At 44.9% G+C, this 17336-nt stretch overlaps 1 protein-coding gene across 13 annotated transcripts in view; it reads right to left on the bottom strand.

The window, feature by feature from the left end:
• Positions 1–17336, bottom strand: part of FHOD3 (formin homology 2 domain containing 3) — a 462694-nt gene that overhangs the window by 69820 nt on the left and 375538 nt on the right. For all 13 annotated transcript variants that reach the window (XM_041743118.1, XM_041743137.1, XM_041743156.1 and 10 more), the window contains one exon: positions 14722–14954. In XM_041743118.1, coding sequence (XP_041599052.1) covers positions 14722–14954 — 233 coding nt within the window. The remainder of the gene's footprint in view (positions 1–14721; positions 14955–17336) is intronic.

The raw sequence follows: 17336 nt of genomic DNA, 5'->3' as shown, positions 1-17336 counted from the left end.
GGGGAGGGGTCCCTGGAAGGAGCAGCTGGGACCCACGGCAGAGCCCTTCTGCAGCTGCATTAATCCAACATATAAATGACAAGGGCAAAAGGTCCCTAAAAGCTGAGACCTCACCTTCCTCTCATGTCCATGAGCCCCCAGCATGGTACTGAGCCAACATCTGTGCAGAGTCTTTGCTGACACCCAGAAAGCCCTCTGAGACTGTACCCTGAACTCCAGAATATTTCTACCCCCCCTTTCCTGTTCTCTTTCATCAAGACATCTCTTGTCAACACCCACTCCACACATACCCACACCCCCACCCCCACTCCTTGTATCACTGCCCCATGCCAGGCTGCCCCACTCGGGGCAGACAGGGGAGAAAGTATCATCTACCCTCAGGGAGTGCACAGGAGCAGGAGGAACCATATCATACTAGCCTTCAGGAGCAACCCAAAGAGAACAAAGGCATTTATCAGCATTATAGAGTGGAAACTGTTCACAACTTCCCACTATAGCCAATCCCTGAATTACTGAGCATTTCTCTGGCCCAACAATGGTGTTGGTGGTGAAAGACACAGTGATACATGAGTGACACAAGAGACAGACCCAGGGCTTGTCATCACAGGGATTACAGAGGAGCAAAGAGAACCAACATGCCTGGCCATGGCCTCTGCATAGCAAAGGTGGGGGAACCTCACCACCAATGAACATGGAAATTCCAGCCCCTTGGCTCACCCAGACGCAATTAAACAGATCTATACAGATCTATACACATGGCAGTGTTCTAAAAGCAAAAGCATGGTGCCCTGGGGGTGGGGTTCGAGGGCATGGCTAGGGACTTCGCCCTCCCCCCCACATTAGTTACTATGCCAAAATGACATTTAAGCAGGGTGTCCAGGAAGAAAGTGAGTTAAAAGGTAGAAGAGTGGACACAAGAATGTTCTGGGCAGAGGGAAGAATGTGTGCAGAGACAGGAGAGCACAGGGCATGACAGAGGAATGAAAGGTCCCTGGTGTTTGGGCTTTGGCAATGGGTGCAAGGACTTGGGACGTCATGCTAAGGGCAGTGATGGCTGCTGTAGGTAGAGACAGGCAAACAACACTTCCCACTGGGATAGCTGCCACGTGTCTGGAGCTATGGATGAAGCTCTTCGGTAGTGTGGAACAGAGAGCCCAAGAAGCAAAGTTTGCAGACAGAGACTGAAGAGGTAGAGGCAAATGCCAGACACTGGAGCTCAACAGACAATGATGAATCAAATCATGGTGCCAATGGGAAGCTGGTCCGCACCCCAGAGAGCCTCTGGGGAAGGTAGTGTGTCAGCTTTGATGGGAGCGTGGGGTGCTATCTCCTGAGCACTGCAACTAAGCACACCTCACATGAATGGTCTACCAAATCCACACAACCCCTCTAGGCGGATGCCTGTCATACTGCCCCCAGAAAGCAGGGCCAGGAAGGAACAGGGGAGGCCCAGGTCATGGTGCTGGGCAGGAAGGGGCAGGGTACGCCTTCCCAAGCACGTGCCTGTAAGGACCCTGAGCCCTGCCTTTGAAGCAAGGTCAGAAGTGACTGTAATAAACTAACCTTGCAAGTCAACAGCTGCCAGGGCGCTCCTCCCTCCCAACTTTTCCATCACCAGTCATGTCCTCTCATCACCTTGGACAGAGAAAGGACGTGAAGATCTGCCGCATCTCTGGGGCTGGGCCAAAGAGGAGAGGCGTTGCGAGAAGTTCCTGGGCCAGGGGCCAGGTAGTCCTTCTCCCCACAGCACGAGTATGGAAGGGGAGGGAGGACATGGCAAGATATGCCTGGCAACATAAAAGGCACCCCAAACAGGGACCCGTCCTCCTGGCCCACATCCCAAGCGAGCGAACTGATGGGATCCTGGTATTGTCAGAATGCACTTAGCAAATGCCAGAAAAATGTATTTGGCCAGAACCTGTGCTGACCTGATTCAAAGGGCTTTAAACTAAAATTTAAGGTTGGAGTGCGGAAAGGAGGAAAAAAATCGCAATTAAACTGCATAAAGGGATATAGGAGTGGATAATTTGTGTAATGTGGAAGAAATCATTGAAAGAAAGAGGTCCATGGTATATTCAGAAAGAAGTGACAAGGAACCCGGTTATCGCCATCCTGGGGATGGACCTGTAGCCCCAACATGGCCACTGAAGGGAATCCTCTACCCAAAGACAACAGACGTTACAGGAGAGAGAGGCTGGGCATGGGAGCAGGACGGGAACCCACCAACATGAGAACCACAGGGAAAGAGGGAACACTCCACTGCTTTTGTTGGGAGAATATAACAGGGTGCCAGGTTAGATGCCGGGACTTCTCGCAGATCACAAAAGTGGGAGAGAGAGAGCGAGCAGGCCCTGAGGAATTCAACCAGGGCAGATGACGGCTCACAGGACGTACTTCTCTTTGTCCCTCCAAAAGCCCAGCACCAACTCCTCATCTGGTCTTGAAATCTCCTCAGGGGAGCCCGGGTGGCTCAGCAGTTTAGCGCCGCCTTCAGCCTAGGGCCTAATCCTGGAGACCCGGGATCAAGTCCCATGTTGGGCTCCCTGCATGGCGCCTGCTTCTCCCTCTGCCTGTCTCTCTGCCTCTCTCTCTCTCTCTCTCTCTCTCTCTCTCTCATGAATAAATAAATAAAATCTTTTTTAAAAAAGAAAAAAGAAAAGAAAATCTCCTTAGATGTCAGGCCCTGCGTACTAGGTACCAAGTGCCTTCTCCACTCTGGCACTTCCCAGAAACCACATGCACATCACTCTGTGTAGTCCTCACACCAGCAGTATGAAGATTAGCGTGAGAAACGAGGACACATGTCCAGAGAGGTTAAGCAACTGGTCCAGGGCTACACAGTGGGCTGGGTGCTCATGGCTGCTCCTCCAGACCCATTCTCTGTTCTGCTCTGTGTCCTGGGAGGCTGGCTGCTTCTCACTTTAACAGGGAGGTAGAGGCATGAGCAAGAGGAAGGAGACGCTGGAGTATTTATGCCTCTACTCTCTGCACGTGGGGCCTCAGTTCAGCAGAGGTTGTCAGTCCACCGTTTCTGTCCTGCGTGCTCCTTCCTGAGGGGACAGCTCTCACCGTGTCCCAGGAACTGACTGAGTTCCTCCAGGCCTGGAAGTGGGAGCAGTGTTAATGGTCTCCTACTGCTCCTAGTCTCTGGGGGCTTCTCCACCGGATGGTCCCATGACCTCATCCACACCTCTGTGAGCTGTGCCTTCACTGGCTGCTCTCAGACACCCTCTGAGCATGCCCATCTCCTTCCCAGCTCACCAACAAGCAGATCTGGGATCTGAACCCCAACAGGAATAACTGAAAAACTGAGGCTACCAATCAGGATATTACACTGTGAGGTGGGTGACTTACGCTGTAAAGGAAAGGTATATAATCATTCCTAAAAAAACAAATACAACATACAGTATGCATGAATGTTCCAGGTCTCCTTTCATACATGTCCCTGACAACGGAGTCCAGAGTGTCCAATTGGAATCTCCTGTCATGTAACTTTTCTTTGTAGAGATAAATTGCTGGTAGAAAGATCTGAACTTAATAAGTCTTTGGGTGGCTTCAATTGATTTCAATCTGTGAGGGTATCTTGATGACTCTGCCAGGACTTGGCTTTCTGGCAGGTCTATGAAACCAAGGGCTGGGCCAGCCAATTCTATAATAGTTGCTCCAAATCATGTACATTCCAGGGACCTCCCCAGTTCAGAGCTAATAACTAACACCATCAACTTTAAAATTGTGGTTTAATCATATAAATGTGAAAAAGGTCCCAAGAGAAAAAGCTCACAACTTTGAAAATTCTTTAGACTTTGCCTTTGGTGTTGGGCCAGTTCATGCTAAACTGTTCACTCAGATTCACTCTAGAGCAGGATTTCTTGGCCTTAATACCATGGCTATTTGGGGTTGGATAACTCGGTTATGGGAGGGCTATCCTCTGCACTGTAGGGTGTTTAGCAGCATTCCTGGCCTCTACCCAGTATAGGCCAATAGTATCTCCTCCTCAGTTGTGACAACTAAAAATACCTCCAGACACTGCCAAATGTCTCTTGGAAGAGGGAGTGGGGGAGGCAGCAGGGATCATCCTGTGTTGAGAATCACTACCCTAAGGAATAGTTTCATTACGATGGACTCAAACTTAGCCTACCAAACAAACTCAGCTTTACACAAACAAAAAAAACCCACTTCATCAAGTGCAAAATATTGATCCTTCAGTCTCGTGAATTCATCTGTCTTCAAAATCTACCCCAGTTTTATTCTCAAAATTTAGAGTTAGATTTTTCCAAACAGGCTCAGCCTAAGCCACTTCTTAAGATGAAAACCCTGTAAGACCAAAATTACCTTCAGAAGGCCTTTTGGAAAATGCCACTTTATAAATACCATATCAACCCTCATAGTACCAACAATCAAAGTGCTCATTTAGCTTCAATGGAATGCCATAAGAAGTACTGGGCTTATAGTGGTGAGCCATGTTACCAGGAAACACAAATCCTTATACTATAAAATCATACTTGATGCAGTGTGTTGTTCACACTAGAAAAGGCACATGAGAGTCAGGAATGACTCAAGATAAATACACATCCGTGGCCCTTGTCATGCTCACATGGAAACCCACACCTGAGCTGGATGTTGGGCAGGATTACAAACACTACTCAAATGGTCATTTTCACTTCCTCAACCTTTGCCTCTTGGATTATGCCTCTGACTGAGTACACTTGGTTCAACATATACAGGATGTAATTCCACTGTACTATCATATTAGACAAAAAATATGTATCTAGTTTCAGGTCCAGTTCTTGCAAATATCAGTCAGTGGATAGATTCTATTTCACATTATAAACAGAAATTGAAAAAAAAGAAAAAACAATTTAAGATTATTTTATCATGTATCATTATTCTGTTTTATGTCACTGCTTTATCATTATTTTGAACTCAAACCATATGATCCCAAACATCAATCCTTGGATATGAAGACTTCTTTTGAGTTTGTTTAAATTCTTCTAAAATCAGATTAGACAGATCTTGTCCTGGCTCAAACAATGTCAAATAGGATCAGTTCCAGTATTCTTTTGTCTTTGAATGCCCAGTGAGAGCTGGTGGAGCTCCTAGATTAACTACATGCTCATTTTCTTACAAGAGCAAGTAGGAAGACAGCCTTTCCTCAAGGATGAAGACATTGTCTGATTCCAAACTGACAATGCATTTCAAGAGCACTTCTAGTTCTTGTCAAGTCCCAGACAGAACATTAATGACATCAAAACAAAATAGCTATTTTGGAAAGGATATACTAGCACTAAAATGGATAGTCCTGAGTCATAACAGCTAGCAAATAAATTGATTAAACTTGAGTTTTTTGATTAACTCACTTGTTCAGGCTTAGCATGATGCAGTTACTTTTAAATAGATGTTCTAATGTAATTAGCAGCTATACTCACTCCATCAATCTTTATCGGTACCTCTGATGTACCAGGCACTGTGTTAGGCATAAGAAAGTCAGATGTGAAAAAATATCTTCCCCAAAATATTTTTTCAGGATAAAGCGGTCTAGTCAAGAGATATTATGAGATCAAAGCAACTATTATCTAAAGGAGGTATTAGCTCTTCCTGCCAGTAGAATCTGACCAAGCCTAAGCAGAACCAGCTGGACTACAATTGGGGTACAACTAGAAATCTCACTTCTAAAATCTCACCCCAAACAGTTAACTCTTCTTCAATTATATCTAATCACTAATCTGCTGAGTCAGTAACTTAGTTTATTTGACCTTGTTAGCAAATTTATTCATAAAAAGATAAAGATCCACTTAATATAAGGGGTATTTTAATAGGTGGTTGAATAAATATCTTTATCAATTTATCAAGAATCATCCTCTGAATGTTCTGCATCCTTTAGAGTTAGATCCTCAGAAGGAAATGGCCCACATGTAAGTTCTCTGTGAAATTTTCCTTTCTATATTAATGCACCGTCCTTTCTTCAGTCTTTATATAGAGTGGTCTATATTGTCAAATATGTTCCTTCATCATGACCCATGTAATAATTTCTGGATATAGGGGAAATAGCTGTCTATATAGAGTTGAGTGTTTTCTTTTTTCATCCTATTCGTTCATTCCCTAGTTCATAAAACATTTACTGAATGTTTATTCTGCTCCAAGCATTGGGAGGTAACAAAGTTGAGTGCAGGCATGGGCTCTCCTCTGGGGAACACATGGATCAGGAAGAGGGAGCACTTATTGCATATACAGTGAGATAAGCCCTGTATCCCTGGTATGTGCAAGATGTAAGGGAATCATATGAGAGGAATCAAAGGAGACTTTAGAGAAGATGCTTCAACTAGATGGCTAAGAGCCCAGTGGGCACCCCGTGGAAGAGGGCTCTCAAGCATAGAAGCACATGTGAAAGAAGATAGCACCTTTCAGGTAGTGACAGTGGTTTGGTGCTGATGGAATGTAACATGTAGGAGTGGTTGTAGAGGTCAAAGACTGGTTGTAGAGACTGGATAACCAAAGTCTAAGTGCCATGTAAGGTCTTAACTTTATGGTATAGGTAATGGAGAGCCACTAGAGCTGTTTAAAAAAAAATCCTGATTTTCTTTTTGGTTGGATTGCTAATAAGAACCTCAAAGATATGAGATCTATTAGAAGTTATTGAAATGGAGGTATCTGAGTGACTCAGTTGGTTACGTGTTTGCCTTCGGCTCAGGTCCTGATCCTAGGGTCCTGTGATTGAGCTCCACATTAGGCTCCCTGCTCAATGGGGGGTCTGCTTCTTCCTCTCCCTCTGGTCCTCCTCCTGGCCTGCGCTCTCTCTTTTTCACTCTCTCTCTCCCATAAATGAGAGTTAGTTAAGACGAGGACCAAGGCATTGTTGATGAGGAGATAGGAAAGAGGGCTGAATTGAGAGAAAGGAGCACATAAACACTTGGTGATTGCATGCAGGTGTGAGTATTGAGGGAGGAGTCAAAAATTATACGCATGCTTCCAGCTTAAATGACTAGGCCAAGAGAGATGGTCTAAACCAAATGAGGACTGGAAGGAAGGAACAGGTTTAGGGAGTAGGGAGTTTACAGGTGAGAGATGGGTAAATCGCCCATCCAAATGCCCCTGACTGGCACCTGTTGAGTGTGACATGTCTGAGGAGCATTCAATGCTGATGTCTAAGAAGGCTGGATATACATGTCCTGAGCTTAAGAAGGCCAAGGCTGGTGATGCAGACCTGGCGGTTTCCATCACATGGAAGATAGTTAAAAATCACAGCTGAGGATATGAGAAAACAGCCAGAAGTTAGGCATAAAAACAGGAGTTGCTGGGAAAGGAGTCTTTGGAGAACCCAATACTTAGAAGGAAGGCAGGAGAAGTGTCAGTAAAAAGACTAAAACAGAATGATGAGAAAGACTGAGATAAATGATGAGAAAACAGTGATGAGAAATGCAGAAGATAAGAAAGCCAAATAACATTCTGAGTCTGGAGAGTATCTAGACTAGGGACCAAGAACTGATGGATAATCGTCTGGAACTTCCAAATGTATCTGGCAGAGACAGCTTTCTCAGAGGATGTTCCAGCTTCAGAAGGCTCTAAAGATTCCTGCCATGTTCAGAGGCAAGTAAGATGCACTGTAGGGTCACTGACCCCAAGAGTTCTCTTGAAAAGCATACTTTTAGGGACTGGAAAGCTAATTTGTGATTATCCTGCCACATGGCAAATGGTGTATCATTTTGCACAAATGCCTTATTGGAGTGAGTAGGGGAAAGGCAGGGGTGGTAGAGATGAGGGCAGGGGTGCTGGAGGGAAAAGTGGAGTGTCAGAGTGGTGATCAAGGTCCTGACCACAGTTAAGAATGCTACAAGGAACCAGGTAGTTATTCGTCTTTGAGAAATCTCAGTTCTTAGTCAATAGCTCTGGAAATTCAAAGTACCACACTGCCTGAAGAATGCTCAGTGTCCCTACCTGTGAAGGCCTCCTGATTGTTCCTGGGAGCATTTATCCCAGGCTCCCACCTGGGATGAAAGGCACTGATGTCTTTCCAGATTCCCCATTAGCACGTCCAGATGGAGACAAGCTCATTCACCCCAGAGTGCCTGCATGAAACTGGGTCTTGCAACTCCGAATGCTCTTTTTGTTAAGAACTCCTGAAGTGGAATACTTTGTTTCCATTAAACAGATTTTAAGATGCAAATTTGTAAATGTTGGTTAAAAAACATCACAATCCATGGTTTATGTATACAATGGAATATTACTTAGCCATTAGAAACGACAAATACCCACCATTTGCTTCGACGTGGATGGAACTGGAGGGTATTATGCTGAGTGAAATAAGTCAGTTGGAGAAGGACAAACATTATATGGTTTCATTCATTTGGGGAATATAAAAAATAGTGAAAGGGAATAAAGGGGAAAGGAGAAAAAAATAGTAGGAAATATCAGAAAGGGAGACAGAACATGAAAGACTACTAACTCTGGGAAACAAACTAGGGGTGGTGGAAGGGGAGGTGGGCAGGGCTGGGGGTGACTGGGTAACGGGCACTGAGGTGGGCACTTGACGGGATGAGCACTGGGTGTTACTCTATATGTTGGCAAATTGAACACCAATAAAAAATAAATTTATATAAAAACAAAACAAAACAAAACATTACAATCCAAAGCCTGGAAACAATTCTCCATGAGTCTCTCATGTTTCTGGAGTCTTACAAATAGAAGTACTAAGAGTCTTGGTTCTGGGATATCTTTCTAAGGATGTGTGCATAGCCAATAGCCTTGGAAGACAGAGATGGTGTCTCCCCTCTGGAGCAAGGATTGGCTGGTTTATAGCTCTATGTGATAAAGATAATGTCTCCCCCTGGGACAAAGGGAAGACATGTTTCCTGTCCACTATAAAAGATTTGGGGTCCCTAAGCTCAAGGTTCCTCTCTGTGTGTGCAGCCATCATTTAAGGTTATCCACATCAACTCATAGGAACTGAGGCTTGGAGAAATGGCACAAGCGCTGATACTCTGGCTACCACTATTGCTACAAGTAGTAAAGTCCATTGTCTCTGACCTTGAAGTTTCATGTTTTGTGCCTCCATCCACAAATTTGTGGCAGGATAACTTATTAACTTATAAGTTGGTAAAGTCTTAGACCCCTCAGAGTTTTTTTGATACCTAACTACTACTTATGAAGGGATCACGTCGATCAAGTAATACCATTCTTTAACAACTTTTCCAAAGCCATCCTGTGCCTTGTCTTCACTTAAGCAAAATTAAGACTCATACTTGATCTACTTCAAAAGGATTCAAGACTATGTTTCAAAATGCATGAAAACATGCTGCAGGCAACTGTCATTTTCTATAGGAGGGAAAAGGGAAAGTTTTGCTCCTTTCCATTTTTAGAGACAGAGAAAAAGGCAGGAAAACCCAATGTTTTGCAAAGTCTCTCAAAGCAGTTCCACAGCAGGTGTAGCAGGCAGTGCCTTGGCCTTGGGTAGAGCTTCTGAGAGATTCTGTCTAACTGACCAAATGTCAGCAAGTAGCAGCAGTCAGGTGAGTTGTGGGGAGGTGGGGCCGCCCCGAGTCACAGAACCACAAGGAATCTAGTTTCCTGCCAATTCGTGAAATACTGGACTAGAGGTGTCCAAAAGCTTTATGCAAGGGAACCAACATGCATTAGGCTGATGACTGATGATATTCCATCGCTACTGTGCCAACTGGAAACAGGACACCAGATGTTTCTGATTTCTGCCATGTGGATTGGGTAACTTAAGAGAGTGTCTACACCTGAAGGAAACCCAAAACATGTCACACAAGATGACAAAGGTGCTCAATGACTGGTAACAATGACAACAGCTGTGATAATGAATGCTGCCTACGTGAAAATGATTATTCATTTAAGCCAACAGAGCATTTCAGGATATAACTATAGGTCTATATTTTGTTTCCAGGTGAGAGGATAAGGAAGCTAGAGGAAGAGTCCTATTTACCAGCACTTTAAAAGCTTGGATCTGTGAGAGAAAATATCAGTATAGAATGTCAATAATTTCTGTAAAAGCCTCCAGATGAATGCTGGTGAGTAGGCCATGGCCATATAGGGAATATTTTATATCTCTAAGGCCCAACAGTAAGACATTTGGAAATTTCTGGAACCCAGGTACAGGAAGAAAAAAACCACCATCGAACATATTTTTTTCCTGACATAAAATTAATATAGTGTGGTAAAATTTTCAAAAGCTCTCTAAAGTATTATTTCTGTGTGCAATGTGGAGAGAACTGAACTAAAAATAAGAAAAATAGTCTATTATGTATGCTTTCAGGGCTCCATTAGTGGGTAAAAGCCACTTGTGAACTCTTGACAACAGCAGCTGCTTTCTAACTGCTAAGGCAATTTCTCTCCTCTTAGCCTTGGGATGGACTCAGGTGTACCAGCCAAGGAGCAAGAAAGCCACACAGCTCTAGCCTCCAGAAAAGGCAGTTCCGCACAGGGCCACCCTGCAGGGACCAACATCAACACCTGGTTTTGAGACGGATGGCTTCTCCATTTTGTTCCCACGAAATAGGTTATGGAAATATGATACCCACTGGGATAATAGGTTACTTTGCTAAAATGATTTCACTTGTGGGCACACAGATTATTCCCTCAGTAACTTCCTCAAGAGTCATAGCAAAGAATTCTATCCTAAGAAGAATACTGCAACTTTTTTTCTAATTAGTAAGAAAAACTTATTTCCAGAGACATCTGTGTTTCTTAAAATAAAAGGAAGTAAGCTTATTAGATAGTCTGATCTATACCACCAGGGTTCCATGAAAATAAGAGATAATCAAAGCAATGGAGAGAGAGGCCCTTCGTGTTTACCTAAATTGGGGGCTGATCGTCTCCATTAATTGCAGCACAGTGCAAATGAGAACACGTGCGTGTGTGTGTTCCTCACTTGGGCCTGGTAGTTTCACACAGAGGAAAAATATTCAGACCATCACCACTAAGTCTAGGCAGTACTGGGACAAACATCTGCTGTGAGCCAGCCACAAGAGGGCCAGATGGAAAAATAATTCAAGCACTCATTTACTTGATGGTGGGGATAGTGGCATAAGTTATACAAAAGTTACAGCAGATTTAGCTGGGAAGGTTTTTGGCTGAAAGATCTCACTAGATGGCACATAATGCTATTGGTATTTTAACATTTACCCTTCTTTCTTTTTTTTAATTATTTATTTATTTATTTGATAGTCACAGAGAGAGAGAGAGAGAGAGGCAGGCAGAGAGAGAGGCAGGCTCCATGCACCGGGAGCCCGACGTGGGATTCGATCCCGGGTCTCCAGGATCGCGCCCTGGGCCAAAGGCAGGCACTAAACCGCTGCGCCACCCAGGGATCCCCCATTTACCCTTCTTTCTAAATGTATTCTGTAAGAGCAAAGGTAAAGAAGTTTTTAATGTTTTCCTATCTTCTGTCAGTAAAAATTCTCCAGAATCTTTAATTTTTAAAAACCCCCCATAAAATAGCCTTTAATCCTAAGATATATAGATTCGTAACAAATACCTGTTTTTCCTTTTCTTTGCAAACATCACTCTGAAATGCAGGCTGTGGTTCATGCACATACTGGGGAAGGGGTAGAAGCAAAGGGATAGTGTGGCAGTCATGTGAACACCACCACAAATACTGGGGTGCCATGATGCCCTGATAAATGGCTGGACTGAGCATTAAAAGATGGGTTCTATCCCCAGTATGGTGTCAACAAGATCTGCAAATGGTGCCCCTGCCCGTTTGAGTCTCAGTCAAATATGGATAATAGCATCTCCCCTGCTTACTCAGACGCCCGAGCAGGTGTTGAATAGTAGCATTTGGGAGGGAGGGGTGGAGCACTACAGAGATGTGAAGATTATCATCATATGATTCCATAAGCAGAGAGAATAAAGAAGTCAGTCAACCCCGGGCACGTTTGGACCACATAGTGCCAGGTGTTTGGAGTAGGACAAACATCTGGATGTGTGATAAGATTTTTTTATTCTCCCAGATGTGGTAAATGTTAGGGACAAGCAAAACAGTTACTTTGAGCATTTAAAAACGGGACCTGTTTTAAAAAAAAAAAAACAAAAACAGACTATTAATTGGATGTTAGCAGAATGTCTCAGAGAACGATCGCAAGCTAGGCTGAGGAAAACCCTGCTGCCATTCCACCTTTGTGTTTCTGCCATGAGGGCAAAGGTCTCCAAAGCAGCAGGAAGTCTCAGCACCTTTCTGAGACAATCCTCTCACAGCATTTCTTCTTATACACTTATAATTGCCAACTGTATAATTCAGTGATGTATCAGGACACAGACATTAGGTTACTTTGCTGGTTCTGATTGATTTGGAGAATTACTTAACGTACAACAGACCACTTTTCCAGATTCCACAAGAACCACTGCTCTGGTTTTATTTGAACAAAGCAAACATCATATGGTGCTATTTCCTTAATTTGTAATTATATCTCATTTCAAGCCCAGAATTCCTATTTCAGATGCATGTGGGGTGATTTCACTCAAACATTCTATCAGTTTCTAGGAGTTCTCTCTCTGGAGAGGAAAATGACACGGTCTTTCTGAAAGCATACTGAAATAACTTAATTTCCCTCCAGTGCTAAAGAAGATGTGGTTTATGTATACAATGGAATATTACTCAGCCATTAGAAACGACAAATACCCAACATTTGCTTCAATGTGGATGGAACTGGAGGGTATTATGCTGAGTGAAATAAGTCAATCAGAGAAGGACAAACATTATATGGTCTCATTCATTTGGGGAATATACAAAATAGTGAAAGGGAATAAATAGGGAAAGGAGAAAAAATGAGTGGGAAATATCAGAAAGGGAGACAGAACATGAGAGACTCCTAACTCTGGGAAACGAACTAGGGGTGGTGGAAGGGGAGGTGGGCGGGGGGTGGGGGTGACTGGGTGACAGGCACTGAGGTGGGCACTTGACGGGATGAGCACTGGGTGTTATTCTATATGTTGGCAAATTGAACACGAATAAAAAATAAATTTATAAAAATAAAACTTAGATTCACAGTATTAATAAATGTATATCTTAAAATTAAAAAAAATTTCCCTCCAGTGAATACTGCATGTACCCCAAATAAGTATTTCCTGTGTTCTTATTGAAGTTTAAAATATCCTGCCTTTTTGGGCACCTGGGTGGCTCAGTCGTTTGAGTGTCTGCCTCTGGCTCAGGTCATGGTCCTGGGATCGAGTCCTGCTTGGAGCTCCCTGCTTGGCGGGGAGTCTGCTTCTCCCTCTCCCTCTGCCCCACCCCTTGCTCCTGCGCTCTCTCTCAAATAAATAAAATCTTTGAAAATATACATTCTGCCTTTTTAATTGGGTAGAACAGCCTCAAAAGTGACCATCGCTGGGCAAAGTACTTAAGGGCCTATCTTTCTGTGACAGACATCAAGAAGATTAAAAGTTCTGAGAACAAACAGTATTCACAGAGACCGACGATTCCCTTTAGGCTTGGGGCTGTTTAGACAACCCTTCTGTAAACTGGAGAGGGTACAACTCTTAGAGTGCAAAGCCCCAAGATTAAGTGCTGACCCACAACTTCGCAGGGGAATGTTTTTCCTATCGCCTCTGCAAATACCACAATTCAGATAGAGCAGGGATACCAGGCAGGGTCTGGAAAGCACAGGGCAGTCAGGGAACAGTCTGTTTTCCTGACTCTTTGAGTCTCAGGATTTGAAGACCGACGTTACTCCTCTATGACCGGGCCATCTGCCTGGGACCATCTGCCATGGCTCGGGGACCGGCAGGCACTGGACGTGATGGAAGGCAGCAGTGAACCCAGCCCGCTCCTGAAGAATGAGCCCCAGGGCTTGGAGAGCCCGCGAAGAATTGGACAGACAAGATTGCTCTGTCACGTCCAGTTCTGCTGAGGTCATGCAGTCCTGCCTTGTGGAACTGAAACTTTACGCCATATTTAGTCAGCTCTCGGAGAGTTAAAAGTTGGGCTTCTCTGCTGTCTTCAGCTGGCCAAGCCTCGGTCAGGCTGCAAGCCATAACACCCAAACTGAATAGTGCTAGCTGCAGGCTCAGCAGTGTAGACAGCAGTGCCCAAGACCCATCCTCTCTGTTAATGTGAGAGAAAACCGACTCGCCGTTCTCGGAGCAATCAGGGAAACAGCTGATGTTCTCAGGCTGCAGCATTCAGCACTGTTTTTCTCCAAATAAAGCTAAGATGACAGACAATTTCTCCAGGGAGAGCCTGTCTGTCTGCACACAAGCATCTACACCCACACCACACGCGCCAGTAATCACTACTATCTTCTCTTTTTCCTGCTTCAGGGTTTAACTTCTATTTCCACTAGGTCCACATTTTTTTTCTTTCTTGCTTTGATTCATTTTATTCTCCATCAGTTTAATTTAAAACAGACCCACAATTCCTGGGGTCAGGACAATTTAAAGCAGCCACCTTATTGGGCAGAGCCAATAAATAAATAATGTCCAAATTATAGAGAACTAAGTTAATACTCTTTGATTTAGGAAGAAATGGCCAACTAAGCCTTAATTTCAATATGCTCCCTTCTCAATGACTATGCATTGACAATCTTCATACATAATTCTGCTTTAACAGAAGTGGTTCTGAAAGCAACTGGTTTATGTGTGAGCGCAGTTGCCTGGAGTTCGCTCTTAGTTGCCACTTGGTACCAGTTTGCATGTAGTAATGGTCCCTACTGCCCAGAAGCCGAACAGGAATTACCCCATGGGTGTTCCCTCCACTCTCCCAGCACTCACCTTGGGGATGCTGAGGTGTTCCTGGAGAGGAGGAGGATCCCTCAAGAGCCTCTTGTGAGTCTAGAGAGGGAGGGCTGCGGTGCAGAGGGGTCGGGGAGGCAGGGGCCGTCGGGGAGGCAGGGGCCGCCGGGGAGGTCAGGTCCAAGGAGAGGTCACCTCTGCCCCGGCTCGCACTCCGGCTCCTCAGTTCTTTCTCGTGTGCCTCCGCTGCCAACTGCTCCAAGTATTTGTATCTGAAAGTTAAATTCCAAAGGGTTTCCGTAAAAAGAAAGAGGAGCCCGTGGCCGATGCTTGTTTATGGCTGAAACACCTGCAGAGTGAGCTGGTTTCCTGATGCACAGAGCACAGCACAGGGCTGGCTGGAGGGCCAGTCTGCCAAAAACAGCCAGCAAAGCCAAGATGCTAATGATTAAAAACCCCGCATCATTCATAACCAAACAAATTGGGAGAAATGGCAACATCACACAGTCTCCAGATACTGGATCACTGCTGCAGAATCCGATTTTGCTCTTTTAGGAAACATTTGTACAAATAAGCAAAACAGCAATAATGCCCATTACAAAGCCCCAGCAGTGACAGCTGAAAACCACACGCACTCAGAGCCTGCAGCTGTGAGATGGGAGGGTGCCTTGGTGCGGCGGAGAGAAACAATGCCCCCAAAATACCAAAAGGGGTTGTTGGACGAAGCCCTCCCTGGATTTCTGAACCTGCTTCAATGCTAACAGCAATGCGACTGGAATTCACTTTGTTCTCTCAGTGTCGACCATGGAAACTTTTTTATATTCTAAAATATTTCTGAGTAGGGCTCAGACATCCAATAGCTGGGACCTGACGTCACATATAGTTTATTCATCAAAGTCAGTTTAAAAGAACAAAGATACATCTGTTTTGCATTTCAGGCAGGCAGAACCCACTAACTGTTTATTAAGACCAGCTACCAATCATATTCCTCATAGTGCGCTTTATAGATCAGACCAAAATAACTTTGAAATATGTGCCTCTTCCAGATGTCTGCTAATTTTACCCACCATCATTTGTTCAGAAATAAATTTACGAATTCAGTTGTAGCAGGTTTCTGTCTTACCAACCACTAAACTTTGGAACAGGTTATTGAAGACCCTCGCTCATACCCATCCAGATCTACTGCCTCAGTTCCTTCCCAATGGGCAAGCCCCCCAACTCTAGCCCACCAAAGCCCTCCCCCAACACGGCACACAGCATTCCTGAGTCACCCGCATAAGAAAGGCAGAGTGCACACAGGAACCCTTTAGAAAGCATGCATTTCTTCATGCATCCGTAAGGTGGGTGTGGCTCCTTACGTCCGTGGTCATCACCCCTTCTCCCTGCTGGTCCAAAGGCAATCTGCCCCACAGCCCAGGCTTGCACGCGTGTCTCCCTCAGTGAGGCCTGCCTTGACCACCACAGCTGGAAGTGATCTTGGCCTTGCCTCTGAACTCATGTCGGATATGTAGTCCATTCAACTCAGATGGCATTTTACATTTACTGCCTGGCATATTTAGCCGTCTTTTCACATGTGTGTGTCTGTTCTCAACAAGCAGATAATAGGATTTCTGAGAACAGAAGATTACCATCCTTTGTTCTTTCCCTCGGCGTCTTGCATTTGCCGGCCCAGGCAAAGCGGGCAAGGCATGCAAGGAGGAGCCTGAGAGGCAGCACCCTGCCTGCAGAGGTCTCCTTGCAGCAGTGGGTACCCAGGATGGTGAATACACGGATTACACTTTCGGGGGGAGTGAGCTTCCTCTCACAGGGAATCTCTGATAAAAGTCATGTGATGGGGTCTACATACACAAAGGTCTGGGGCATGGTTTGGAGGAGCAGCTGCCTCATAGCTACAGGGTGAAGGAACAGAAAGCTCTAGAAACTCTGGACTGTCCTTGCCAACAATGTCACCTCTCAAAAGGTAGGAGAGCTATTTCTGAGCTTCACTTGGACCAGCAAGGAAAATCTCCTGGCTATGGAATCTTGGAGGAAAGTGACCTTGAGGGGAAGAGTTAGAGGCCCAACAGAAGGCATGTTCTAAATGAGGTGATGGCACACTCAAGGCCAGGAAAGCTGTGAGCCCAGGAGGGGTTTGGAAGGCATCCACACACTGAGTCCAAGCCTTCTGGAACAGGAGAAAGGGGCAGCCAAGGAATGAAGTGCAGACAAGGAGACCGATGTAGGTCCAAGGCTTCAGGCCAGGAGGACAACCCATTTATGACCTTCATTTCAGGCGGCCCAGCACTGGACCTGGTCTCTCCATACCCCTACCTGCGGGCAGCCAGACTAGCAGGTATGTGTGGGCAGCCAAAGGGTTCAACCCACTTTGCAAGGGATGCTCATCCAGATTCTGGATAGATATGAGTCAAAGGTTTCCTGTACACTCTGTCTCACATAGACGCCATCCTCGAGGACCCAGAGGACATGGGAAGAGTCAAGGATTTAATATGAATTCTGAGATTTATTTGGTAGACAAATATGACAAGGAGGGGGTCTGGGGACTCTTTAGCTGGGTATAAAGTTTCAGTTTTACAAGATGAAATGAGTTCTGGAGATGGATCACACAGCAATAGGACCATACCTAACACTCCTGAATTGTACACTTACAATGGTTA

This window comes from Vulpes lagopus, chromosome 1 (assembly GCF_018345385.1).
Source record: "Vulpes lagopus strain Blue_001 chromosome 1, ASM1834538v1, whole genome shotgun sequence".
In the NCBI taxonomy this organism is placed as follows: Eukaryota; Metazoa; Chordata; class Mammalia; order Carnivora; family Canidae; genus Vulpes; species Vulpes lagopus.
This window is presented reverse-complemented; position numbering and strand designations above follow the sequence as displayed.